This window comes from Aphanomyces astaci, assembly GCF_000520075.1.
Source record: "Aphanomyces astaci strain APO3 unplaced genomic scaffold supercont1.81, whole genome shotgun sequence".
NCBI classification, from domain to species: domain Eukaryota; phylum Oomycota; class Saprolegniomycetes; order Saprolegniales; family Verrucalvaceae; genus Aphanomyces; species Aphanomyces astaci.
The window spans coordinates 143335-156464 of NW_009798344.1; the positions used below are offsets into that span (position 1 = coordinate 143335).

The 13130-nt window shown below is 48.9% G+C and overlaps 4 protein-coding genes across 7 annotated transcripts; 2 read left to right on the top strand and 2 right to left on the bottom strand.

Moving 5' to 3' along the window:
• Nucleotides 1–1070: 1070 nt before the first annotated feature.
• On the bottom strand, nt 1071–4447 carry H257_16154 (hypothetical protein). The gene is made up of 4 exons (XM_009844502.1): nt 3681–4447; nt 2953–3191; nt 1832–2240; nt 1071–1363 (listed from the first exon to the last, which is right to left on the bottom strand). The coding sequence occupies exons 1-4, from the start codon at nt 4423–4425 to the stop codon at nt 1155–1157; spliced, it is 1602 nt and encodes a 533-aa protein (XP_009842804.1). The 5' UTR covers nt 4426–4447; the 3' UTR covers nt 1071–1154.
• A 610-nt stretch (nt 4448–5057) lies between these two features.
• Nucleotides 5058–7833, top strand: H257_16155 (hypothetical protein). 4 transcript variants are annotated; one of them, XM_009844503.1, is made up of 8 exons: nt 5058–5349; nt 5403–5645; nt 5702–5873; nt 5923–6123; nt 6185–6301; nt 6342–6483; nt 6947–7194; nt 7544–7833. In XM_009844503.1, exons 1-8 carry the CDS (start codon nt 5125–5127, stop codon nt 7789–7791), a joined length of 1596 nt encoding a protein of 531 aa, XP_009842805.1. In that variant the 5' UTR covers nt 5058–5124; the 3' UTR covers nt 7792–7833. The 4 variants fall into 4 exon arrangements, with proteins under 4 accessions (XP_009842805.1, XP_009842808.1, XP_009842806.1 ...); XM_009844506.1 differs by having other exon boundaries at nt 6357–6483; XM_009844504.1 differs by lacking the exon at nt 7544–7833 and having other exon boundaries at nt 6357–6483; nt 6947–7376.
• A 468-nt stretch (nt 7834–8301) lies between these two features.
• On the bottom strand, nt 8302–10121 carry H257_16156 (hypothetical protein). Its single transcript, XM_009844507.1, has 3 exons — nt 9987–10121; nt 9647–9941; nt 8302–9589 (listed from the first exon to the last, which is right to left on the bottom strand). Exons 1-3 carry the CDS (start codon nt 10049–10051, stop codon nt 8420–8422), a joined length of 1530 nt encoding a protein of 509 aa, XP_009842809.1. The 5' UTR covers nt 10052–10121; the 3' UTR covers nt 8302–8419.
• A 1045-nt stretch (nt 10122–11166) lies between these two features.
• On the top strand, nt 11167–12701 carry H257_16157 (hypothetical protein; the record flags this gene model as incomplete). Its single annotated transcript, XM_009844508.1, has 2 exons — nt 11167–11479; nt 11544–12701. The coding sequence occupies exons 1-2, from the start codon at nt 11252–11254 to the stop codon at nt 12699–12701; spliced, it is 1386 nt and encodes a 461-aa protein (XP_009842810.1). The 5' UTR covers nt 11167–11251.
• Nucleotides 12702–13130: the final 429 nt, after the last annotated feature.

A 13130-nucleotide genomic window follows, 5' to 3' on the forward strand; every position in this document is an offset into this window, starting at 1 on the left:
ATACCATTCGTCAAAGAAGACGACATCGATTTCGCCACCGTTGATGAATTCATCAGAATCCTCACATTGGGCATCGGAGGTGATGTCGGTGGTAGTCTCGTGAGATGTGATCGCATTGGCGTTGACGAAGCGGCCTGTCAGTCTGGCTTTCGCCTTCGCTACTCGCGACTTCTTCGTCGGTCTCGCCATGGCAATGTGTGGGTTCAATTGACATCCGGTTAACAACCTTGACTAATCCGGTTAATCATACATACAAATTTCAAGTGATCAGGCAGCCACCCCTAAGGCCAAAAGTTGACCTCGTCCATATATTCCTAAGAGAGGAGGGGCCAGGGAAAATTTTAATATCTCAATCATTTCTTTGTATAAACTCAATCCGAGACACAAGTTCTCTTCCTCTTGTCCAGCTCTATCGATTTTGTGGTCTTAGCATTCCTACTTTTGAATCCCCCAGGAGGAATAACTTCCCAAGTGGGACTCAAATTCTCGTCGTTTCTAGGCTTCTTGCACCATACGACCCTGTAAACTATCGATTTATAGAGCTCTTTCACTCAAAAATTGTCATTTGTCCGAGTCAAACATATATTTTCTGCAATATTTGTACAATATACACTTCATAGTATTAAAACGTTGAAGTTCGAAATATATCGAATCGTGCATTTGGGGTGTATGTGTATTTATTTATAACGTTATTGGTATTGTGCTTTTCAGTCAAATTTGCATATTGTGGGGTAAAATCGCCAACTAATCGAGAAAAGGAATATGATTGGCTATAAAGAATGAAGGTTGCAATATGATTGGCTAAAAGTATTGATTGATAGTTTTATATGAAATTTCGCAGGTCCGGCGGTTGATTCAACCAATCGCCGGAGGAAATTTTGAGAACACACAATAAATCGATTTCAAAATAGACTGGGGCTGCCAATCGAATCGACGAAGCAAAATCGACGCAGTAATCGACCAAAGTAGCCAATGACATTTGCGAAACAAACCGAAGTAAATGACGTGTCGACGATTTCAGGTACTCTACCGAAAATACCAAATTTTGGTTGAAATAACAAACTGCATCATTGGCAAGCATAATGATCCATGCAATCCCATGGGTTTCTTTAATAGTAACGTTAGTAGTTGTAAATAGTAGTTGGCAGATCTGTCTACGGAGAGCTCAAACTCGAGTCTCCTTCTTCGGGGTCCGTCGACGACGACACCCGCCTCGGCGGCATCGCTTGCTTCTCCATCGCCGCCACGCATTGCGCCACCACAAGGTCCCCCGACACATTGAGCCACGTGCGGAACCGATCCAGCAGGAAATCCATCGCCAGCAAGTACGAAAAGTTGGCTGGCGTCGGTGCATTCGTCGTGCCTACACCTCCCGTGGTGAGTAAATTCCCCACAAAACAAAACATCACAATCGTCAAATGTCCAACAACCCAACACGTTTACACGGCCAACAAACCAGTGATCCCTTTCCAAGTCGGTGGAATCAATACAAAATACTATACTATTTTCATAGTCGATTCGAAATTGGAGTGGGGTGCTCTCAATCGAATAGCAGACAATCGATATACGACCAATCAAAACCCAGATCAAGAATCAAGTAGCCAATCAAATCCACTGCTGACGACCAATTCAACATCGAATTAGTGTGTGGTTTCAATGTGTGGTTTCAATGAGTGTAAAACTAGACGATCTTTACATACAATAGTCAGGACAAAAACACAATCGATCGATAGATTTGGCGAATCAGCACAAAAGTCAGCCAAATTTTGGGTAAAAGGACAATATATATATATCCAAGTCGAAACCTCCATCATCAGTACAGTGTTTTTACCACAGACGGCGTTAAACATGGGCAACACAAGCACGAGCGCGGCCGACGGGACGGGGGCCGCCGCTGCCGCCGACATGGTGCTCAGCAGCGCCAGCAAAATGTACGACACGACTGTAAACTTGGCTTCGTCGCCTGTCGACACGGCCAGATACACGACGGCGCACGGAAAGTAGATGGACGTGCCGTTCATGTTCAACGTGGCCCCCATGGTGAGGATGAATGATCCGACGCTGGATGGGACATGGGCTTGTTCGCCGCACTGGAGCGTCACGGGCAGGGTGGCGGCGGAGCTGGCGCTGCAAAATGCAAACACTTGGGCCGGCCAGCATGCTTTCATGGCTTGGAGCGGGGATGTCCGGAGCGCCAGGTATAAGAAACCCATGAGGGTGACCCAGTAGTGAAGCATCACCTACGCCCACGAGATATATATGAGAACCTGTTTGATGGTATTGCACGATATGCATTCGACTAACATTTCGATTTAAAAATCAATAGTATAAATATCTCTATTCGGCGCGACATTGGATTGGTTATTCCGATCTGCCACACAATGCACGAAGGAAAAACAGCCAACAAAGAATGATGTAATATATATTGTGGTATATTCGGTACAAATTTTCAGACCCCGTCGAATCGAATCACGAATCGCCGCTATTGGTCAATCCAATTTTGAGTGGATTTGATTGGCTCTTACAGAAAGGACAAGTATACTGCCAACCAATCAGAACTCCAGCGTGATTCCATACTGTATTGATTCGACCAACCACGCGAATTTTGGAAGTTTATAGCGAATTCACAATAAATACAAGTATTTTCAGAGTGACCGATCGGAGCGATTCGTGATCGGTTGCAATGCGCCGGAAAATAATAATCTCAAATCTATATTATTTTCATCGCAACAATTTATCACAATATATATAAATATATCGATACAACAACAACGATCATGGACAAACATGGACGTTTAAAAAAGCTCCAGAGGTGTCCACGTCGTCGTCTCATTGAACACGAGAGAATTACGTGATCAATCGTAAAATCGGTTGTTTGGTTTTGATAGTTTAAATAAATAAATATAATTCAAATACAATGCGGATATTCCGAGTATGAGCTCAAAACTGTACCGCCACAAGAAACGACACGAGAAAGATGCCGACATCCGCCACGGCCGCCATGAAGTCGGTGGTAGTGCCGAGGCCGCCGGCCACGAGCGAAAGCACGGCGAGGGGGGTGAGGTCGATGATAAAGCGGATACACACGAGCAGCATCGCGTTGAGTTCTCCACAGAGCTGGACGATGCCGACCGGGCGCGGCGTCACTTTGTCCATGGACACGGCCAACAGAATCGCAAATGCCATGATACCTGCAATGAATATGAGAACAATAGGAACATGATATTGTCGATCCGAAATTGGAGTCGGCAGACATGCGATATATCGACCAATCAAAACCCAGAATATCAAGTAGCCAATCAAATCCACTGTTGACGACCAATGCAACATTGAATTGGTGTGTGACTGAAATTAGTGTGACAATGGAATATCTTTTACATACAAAAGTCAGGACAAAGAATCGATCGATTAAAAATCCTCGGGTCAACCCATAAACAACAACGGATTTGTGTGTACCGCAAAATAGTGTTATTTAGCCAATCCGATTGCAAGACAAACTCCTCCGGTCAACCAATACACAACTAATTAGTGTGTGACTCAAAATAGTGTGATATGTCACCGCTGGACACTTTTTTACATACAAAATTACGTGCAAGAAATCGATCGATGGATTCGGCAAATCAATATGAGAGTCCAAAGTTTCAAAGGACAAACGATACAATGGCATAGGAAGAGCGTACCGAGGTAGTTGCCCGTCACAAACTGCTGCACAATGTTGTCGGGGATGAGCGCGCGAAAGATTTGATCTTGGATCGTCTTGGAAAGCGTCGGCGGGGCGGTAGGGGATTGCGAGGGAAGGACGAGAGGGGAGGACGCGTCAGAGGCCGCGGCGCACACCAGTGTGCCGTTGGGAAACCACCGGACCGACGCTGCGTTGGTTGAGTTGCCGCACGGCACGAGCAGCATACCGGCACTCCCAACGACGTTCGCCTGGGAAAGTGCGGTGTGGGAAAACCACTTCTTGAAGACAGTCACGGACACGATGCTCATGAGAACGGAGAGAACTGTGGTGAGCCCAAAGTATCCGAGGGTGTAGAGCCCGCTCTTGGCGGCATGGCCGGCTTGCAGCATGTCGACAACAGAGAGGAAGATGTTCACAAACACCAGGGGCACCACGACACATGTGAGTGCACGAAGGAACAGTTCGCCAGGCAACGACACCCACGTGAGCAATTCCTTGGACGCTCCATATTTTCCCAAGAGACACCCGAGGACGATACCCAACACACATCCCATGAGGATGAGCACGCTTGGATTCGAACACCATTGGCGACACTTGCTCGGACTTGCCTCCGTCGTCTCCACGTGCATCCCGTCTTTGTCTGTATCATGATCATGCATCGACATGAGGCTCGGTCGCGGCGTCAGCGCCACGACATATCCTTCACGGACGCTACCCCCAGCACCGTCGAGAACATGTTCCATTTCCGCTTACAGTACTCTAACGATAATGCAAACTGAGAATAATGTGCCAGATGGTAAACGGATGGCTGCCCCCCCCTTAGTATAAAAATAGGCAGAAAATGAAATAAAAACAAAACTCCCAGCGTCCAATATATAAAGCCCAATATAATTTTAAATTCAGCCTCAAATGGATGTGGGGCAAACTGGGGGGACCCCCCCTGTGACAGTCCCCTCTCTACCCCAGCCAAATGCAAGCATATTCACCTTCAATACAATCATGATATCCATCGTTCTTCACCTTCTGCAGCATATTCCCTTCGACTACTGCTGTCATGGAGCCCTTCGTTGTTTCGAGATTCGGAGGTTACACAGGCCAAATATGGCGGCTTGTAACCTCGAATGATTCTAGACGGCCAAAGCCAATCAAATCACGTTTTTCTGGCACATTTCTGCCAATCCAAACGTTTGACCCAATTGGGGCAAAATATATACTGTATATACTAATCTTTGTATGGTTTGTACTCTGGTGAAGGTCAATCTGTGATTTGATTGGTGGATTATTTTTACCCAGTGACTTGATTGGCGGATGGTTCTTGTGATTGCGTTTGTTGTGTGGCGATCTTTGGAAAGAATATCGAAACTACTATGGTAATCTTTTTGAAACGCGTGCATCGTTCGGCTAAATCTTCAATCATCATCATCGCCATTCCCAGGTACAAAATGGCTACAGATTATGCCCGTGTACCGATGCAGCCCCGTCGTGGACGTGAGAGAGAGATGGTGTCGTGCGTGGCCTTGTCGGACGAGACGCCGACGGAACACACCAAGCTGCTGTCATCGTCGGTTTCGCACTCAACGCAAAGTCGGGCCTTGTTGATGGCCCAGCTCGGCCAAGTGGTTGGATGGTACGAGTTACGTCCTCTCCTTGGTCTTGCGCTTCCGCTGGTACGACGCATGCTGTTATATATCTCGAACTCTACGAGTGATGATGTATGCAGGTGTTGAGCTCAACACTCGACCACGTGTCGGCGGTGGTACCTGTCATGATGATGGGCCATCTCAGCGCCAACACGAGCAAGGAATACATCTCTGCGATCGCCATGGGCATGACGTTCCTGCTTCTCACGGCGTGGACCGTCGTGTGGGGCACCGGGTCCGCTATGGACACGTTGTGCTCGCAGTCATTTGGAGCCGGGCAGGCCACGGACCTCGGCCTTGTCTTCCAAGCCGGCTGGCTCGCGGTAACGTTACCCTCCATCTTCTTCCATCGCATGAGTCATATGTGCATTCGTCGCAGGGCAACCTGCTCTTGGCTCCCACGATGGTCCTCGGCATCTTTTGCAAGGACATTTTGCTCTTGTTTGGCCAAACCGACGACGTAGCGACGCTGGCGAGTCACCTTGTGTTGATCATGCTGCCGATTCTACCCGTCGCGCTCTTCTACGACCTTTTACGCCGCGTTCTTCAAAGTGAGTGCGTATCTCGTTTCAACGTTCAGAAATTTCTAAGCAATTATAGGCCAAAACATCGTTACACCTCTCATGGGTGTGTCGTGCGTGAGTGTCGTGGCCACCATCGCCATCAACTACGTCCTCATGTTCCACACACCTCTGGGGTATCTTGGCCGCGCGGTGGCGGTCGTGATCATGGCGTTGCTGGCGCCGTTGCTGTTGTGGCCGTACTTGGTGCAGAGCAACGTGTATCGCCAAGAGTGGAAAGGTCTGCCGTTCGTGTACAACTTTGTCAGCTAAATAGTGTTGACCAAATAAGTGCTAGCTAGGCTGGGACCTCCACGCAGCGTGGACGTTGGTGCCCGAAGTGCTCCATCTCGGCATATCTGGCGCCGCCATGCAGGGGTTTGAGCTATGGGGTATTTCCATCGCCTCTATTGTTGCAGGTAGTAGTAGCGCCGCGCTAGCTAGTATTACTAACTGTAGCTTTCGGTCGTGTAGGGATGCTCCCGAATGCCGAGGTCGCGATCAGTGCTGACGTGTGCATGCATGGTTTTCGTGGATTTTTCCATATGTTGTACGGGCCAGTAGCAGTCGCCGGGTCTGTTCGAGTCGGAAATGCTCTCGGGTACTGTATGTGCTAAAACTCTTGACATGCATTGCCATTTCATATCGAGCCGAGTTGTTGTGTTTGAGATATTATTGCCTTTTTACCCAAAATGGGCAAAATGTGGACTTTTGTGCGGATTCGCCAACTCCATATATATATATGATCGAATTTTTGTACTGCATTTGTACGAGTTTGATTGATTGGTCACTAGAATCGTGTTGTGGGATTTGATTGGCTGGTCGGGTGTTATATTCCAAATTCGACTCGAAGGCGACCACCGTTATATAATACTATATATACTACTACTAGTATATACTTCGAATGACTACTGAAAAGAGCAAGAGAAGAGAGAGAGACTACTGGACGCAAATAATATATATTTCTAGTACGTAATATATATTATTTGCATCCAGTAGTCTCTCTCTTCTCTTTTCACAATGAGTTTGTGTGGAACTTCTGATCATTTTGGTTACACTATTAGAGCAAATGACCCGCAACGCGCCAGAACGGCCGCGTGGCAGTGCATTGGCATGTGTGGATTGCTGGGAATGGTCGCCGCCATTTGCATGGTGTCCTTTCGGCACTCGTTTCCTTATGCTTATACCCCCGATGACAACATTGTGACCCTCACCGCACAACTTCTGCTCGTGTGTGCGCCATTTCAGACCGCCGTCGCCATATATGTGGGTATCATGGGTGTGTTTCGGGGCAGTGGGCAGCAAACTCGAGGTATGTTCCATTTATCTATAAATATAATATATTTTGTATTTTCAGCCAATAATTTGGACTTTTGTGCTGGTTTGCCAAATCCATCGATCGAATTTTTTTGATAACGTTACCGAATGTTGTATTTAAAAAAGAAAAATGTGCAGCATTAATGCCCATGACACTAATATGTAACAGTCCCACATGAATGTGTTGTTGATTGGTTTTGACGTTGATGCTTTTTTCCTGCAATCCGATTGGCTAATAATGTTTTATTTGGTCGTGTCGATACATTCTCCATGTCGGTCCAGTTTAGAATAAACACAACCATAATATATATATGATATTCGACCAACTATAGTACACACTGTAGGTGCAATTGTAAACGGAGTCGCCAACTTATTGATTGGCCTGCCGCTGGGACTAATGCTGGCGAATATGGTGGCGGATGGCATCGTGGGGTTATGGCTGGGTATCTCTGTGGCGTTCTTGATATGCGCCGTGTATGGCATCGTATGGCTCATGCAAGTGGACTGGGAAGGACTAGCGAATGACGCGCATGTTCGAACCCAAGACACGCATCATGCAGGTCAAGATGACTCGGTTGTAGCGCTGCCATAACTAACAACAAAAAGCCAAGTTATTGCTGAGTTTATTCTAAGCTGTGCATCGAGAATGAATCGACACAACCAAATATAAATGGAAGTATCAGCGACAGATATATTTATTAGCCAATCAGAATGCCGGCCAATTAGTGTCATTCCAAACACCACGAAAAAAGTCCAATCGATATCGATAGATTGTTGGCGAAGCATCAGGAAGGTGATCGTTGCTATAGAAGTTCTCGTTATAGAGGCAATACAAGTTGCCATCGTTCTTCGATGGACTACATAGGACGACGACGATGACGTGGGCTGTTGAGAGTGAGTCGACAGCCCGCGGGAAGAGTGACGCTTCGTCCGCATGATGATGACTGAAATGGGGCGCACAGAGGAAGGTGTGTAGAACAAGGTATATTGTTAACTGAGAGAACTAGCTATCTCTGAGCTGGTTTCCTTGGCGCGCGGCTGGGCGCCAGTCATGCAATTCATGTCAAATGAATGGTGCTGCTGCGGATGTCGCAGAGCCAGTGATGAGTGTGCATCCAGACATGAACTACAGTATCCTACATTGACTCCCCCTATTGCAATTCGTAAGGACTACTGTAAAACGTGTGAAACCTTTGTCAGTCTCGGGGTACTATTAAACGTCACCACCATGTACACGCGACATCTTGTTGGCGAATCAAATCCAATCGGTTGACGATGTAGTCGGCCCAGTTCCACTTGGCCACGTGTTTGATGGGGTTGGTGACGTCGCGGCACTTGACGTTGGACGTGACACTGGTAAGCGCGTGGGAGTGCAGCAGCATCTCGCCGTGCGTAAAGCCATCCCACCACACCACTTCCATCTTGGACGACACTTGGTCTCGAGTGCTCAAATGTTCGTGCACGTCGAGTGCGTTGATGATCACGTCATGACTGGACAGGAACACGGACGCCGCCACGTGATTGGTCACGGGGTGGCGTGGCAGGTGCTCTGGGAAGCACACGATGCTGTACCACCAAAAGTGGCGCCGCATCACATGCACAATGTGCACTTCGGTCGAGGCAAAGTACCACAGCAGCACTTGAATCCCCGTCGTGGGCGGTCGATATAAAAAGTTGTACGCGACGTCTCGTTTCCACAGGAAAAACACTATCGGGTCGATAAATGTGGCGTGGCTGACCGTGTGCGGCAGCTCCTGGCACACCCAGCTGCAGATGGCCGTGCCGAGCGAATGGCCCATCCAATGGGCCCTCTGGATGTCGTGGTTGGCCAGCATGGCCTGAAGCCCCACCAGCGTGTCCTTCTTAGAGGGCACGTCCTCCACCAGTTGCATCGACACGTACGGCGTCTCCACGAGCAGAATCGGCCGGTTCTGGTGCGTCGTAACTAACGACCACAGCAGCGGCAAGTACAAAATCAGGCCGGCCCCGATGCCATGCACAAACACCAGAGGCTCGGCCACGGGACTCGTCATGGCGTCGCGGTGCCAGTAACGCAGCCCCCTCGTGAGGGGGTGCCGCTGGAACCCCGCGAGTCGAAGGAACACCCCCATGATGGCGTCCATTCCGATCGTGACGGCGTACACGAGCCACGGTCGGGCGGTGGACTCGAACGGGTCCAGCGTGTGGCGGATGCAGTGGGTTGGTTTCGACGAGGTCTGAGACGGGGGCTCTCGGACGTTGGTGAGGTCGTACAATCGATCGACCATCTGGTTGACATCTCGTCGGTCAAGGGAGGGGAGTTTGGTCCATTCCTTGGAATAGAAAATATACGCCAGAAGGACGCGGAGGTCTGGTCTCGTGAGGCATTCGAAGGGAGTGTTGTAAAACCACTACCAGGTCGTGAATCTTGTGCATATTGGAAAGAGAGTGATTGTTAAACTACGCACCTCTTCCACAAATGTTTTGACGTCAGGAGTATGTCGAAGCATGGATTCAAAGAACTCCAGCACAGACACTGGCGCGTGGCGGCGTGATGCCAGCTCCGCCAGTAACTGCGGAGGGTCCTCCCTAGGTTTCGCCAGTCGTTGTTTTGTACAGAGGTAGTTTAACGTAAAGATCGTTTCCGAGGCACAGTAGACCATCCACAGCAGCGAAATGTCAATAGGCAACTCGGGGCCAACCAAGCCCAGTCTATTCGCCAGAAGGTAACCAAAGGCCACTGGTGTGAAGTACACGATCGACCTATGCGGTGTTAGGTACCAATCAGGTCGTTTAAGTATATTATACCTAATAGGCCACACAATAAAAAGTAAGCACGCGTAGTAGTCCCATGTCTTCGACTCCTTGCCCATGGTGAATGTCGCCCCGGCTTACTAGGGCAAAGTGAAAGTGGACCTTGAACTTGAGTGTATTGTAGTGACTGGCGAAAGATTTTATGCCCGTTTGTATAAAAAGACTGAGAATTTGTAACTGCAATTTCCTTTGGAAATAGTACCAAGTGATCTGGATTGTATGCATCGCCTACTCTGATTGGATAAAATCAAACACGTTTGACCTCATTATCCAATCAGCGATTGAGCGTTGTTTGCACCTCTATATTTTTGGGATTAGTCGACACAATTTGTCCCCGTCAACATAGGAACGTCCTACCCCAAAAACCGATTGTATTTGGAATTTGTATTTAGTAATTGTGGGTCCCCTCAGTGACGTAGGCTGCGTCATTGAGGACATTCACCATCAAAGTTTCATAGCGTTACAACGAGAGTTACAGTAAGTTTTGACCATGGTGCCCACTGTACTGGTATATTTACAGCAATTCTCTTGATATGAATTTCCACTCGCATTGTGTAAGCTTAGAGCTAGATAGAGTATATGTGCATATATTATATAAATCGCTTGTGGTGGCCTGCTGCGCTCACTCAATGGCTGTTATTCGAGCTGGTTAGGGGCACCGGACTGGTGCTGTAGTGTTAATAGTTTGTTGTCCTTGTCTTACTTCGTGAGCGAGTGCAACTGACGCTTTGAGTGGCAGGATGAAAGGCGTTGATCGAATGTTCACGCTGACACTGGTCGCGTCAGGCCTGTGGGATGTACAGCTTGAGAAGTTGATCTGCCATGTAGACTTTTCCACTTGTGAGATCGTGCACCCACTTTTGTTTACAAGACCAAGGTTGTCGACTAATCGAGAATGCATGTACGCGTCAAGTGACTGGATTTCACGTTTTCATACTGGCTTTGATTTGACGAAGCGTCAACTACGTCGTTTAAGCAACCATAATATCGTGTCACTCAGCGTATTTTGTCAGATGACAGTAAAAACAAACCTCGTGGCAAGGAAGTCACTTTAACTCCTCAAGCAGGCCCTTCGTTGGAATCGCATGAATACCCCATCATCCAAGTCCTGGGACTATTACGCATGCCTCGTCTTCGTCGTAGGTCCTGTCCGGTACTCTATTCTTAGTCAGTCCAACTGTCCAACGAACTGATGCTGTAGGGCCATCGTGTACGGGACCCCTCTTGCGTTGGTGTGTCTTATCGCGAATCAACTGGGTATGATGGGAACTGTCTTGGCGAAGCCTTCCGCATTGCCTTGGATCGTGTATTGTGCATCTGAGACGCTCTTCACGCTCTGGTACGTTCACACAAAGCAACGCCTGGCTAGATTCCCGCCCCAAATCCACCACGACCAGTCCTTCCGGCGCCACGCTCCACCGTCAGTGCCACTCTTCTTCGACAACCTCCTTCGACACACTCCGAACGTTCAAACGTTTGTCGAAGAGGTAGCCTACACCGTAGTAACCTCGTCTTCAAACACCTGTGGACTTCACCAACTACCCTACTTAGTGGTTTTATCACACGCCCTTTGACCAACTCACAAGACCGGACTTGCACACATGGCTAGCGTATCTATTGTACTCGAACGAATGGCGACACCTATCCCCCCTTGACCGACGAGATGTCAACCAGATGGTCGATCGATTGTACGACCTCACCAACGTCCGAGAGCCCCCGTCTCAGTCCTCGTCGAAACCAACCCACTGCATCCGCCACACGCTGGACCCGTTCGAGTCCACCGCCCGACCGTGGCTCGTGTACGCCGTCACGATCGGAATGGACGCCATCATGGGGGTGTTCCTTCGACTCGCGGGGTTCCAGCGGCACCCCCTCACGAGGGGGCTGCGTTACTGGCACCGCGACGCCATGACGAGTCCCGTGGCCGAGCCTCTGGTGTTTGTGCATGGCATCGGGGCCGGCCTGATTTTGTACTTGCCGCTGCTGTGGTCGTTAGTTACGACGCACCAGAACCGGCCGATTCTGCTCGTGGAGACGCCGTACGTGTCGATGCAACTGGTGGAGGACGTGCCCTCTAAGAAGGACACGCTGGTGGGGCTTCAGGCCATGCTGGCCAACCACGACATCCAGAGAGCCCACTGGATGGGCCATTCGCTCGGCACGGCCATCTGCAGCTGGGTGTGCCAGGAGCTGCCGCACACGGTCAGCCACGCCACATTTATCGACCCGATAGTGTTTTTCCTGTGGAAACGAGACGTCGCGTACAACTTTTTATATCGACCGCCCACGACGGGGATTCAAGTGCTGCTGTGGTACTTTGCCTCGACCGAAGTGCACATTGTGCATGTGATGCGGCGCCACTTTTGGTGGTACAGCATCGTGTGCTTCCCAGAGCACCTGCCACGCCACCCCGTGACCAATCACGTGGCGGCGTCCGTGTTCCTGTCCAGTCATGACGTGATCATCAACGCACTCGACGTGCACGAACATTTGAGCACTCGAGACCAAGTGTCGTCCAAGATGGAAGTGGTGTGGTGGGATGGCTTTACGCACGGCGAGATGCTGCTGCACTCCCACGCGCTTACCAGTGTCACGTCCAACGTCAAGTGCCGCGACGTCACCAACCCCATCAAACACGTGGCCAAGTGGAACTGGGCCGACTACATCGTCAACCGGTTGGACTTGGCTAGTGCCTACCACAACCGCTGAGAATAGCTCATGAACGCAGTACATACGTATTTATCGACTTTACTACAGTACGTCTTAACCAAAGCTTAATACTAGTACTACGTAGTACTAAGTTTAATACTACGTATTAATAGTCGTATCGAGTATACATAATATATATATGTATAACGTTATGATACTACACCATTTTTCAATTGACTTGGACATTTTCTCGATGGATTCGGTTGATATACCATTGGATTGAGTGGTGTGCCCATTCGAATGAATGAGTGCCCAATGGATTTGGTACCCACGTTCGGTGTGCCCATTGGATTTGGCACGACCCCCTCGTGTGCCCATTCGATATGCCCATGCGCCTTATAGAATTGGTTTGTACCCAACCAAACAACCTTTAGATCCTTCAAAAGTGTCGTGCTTGCATTCAATTAGGAAAACTCAAAAATGAATTCA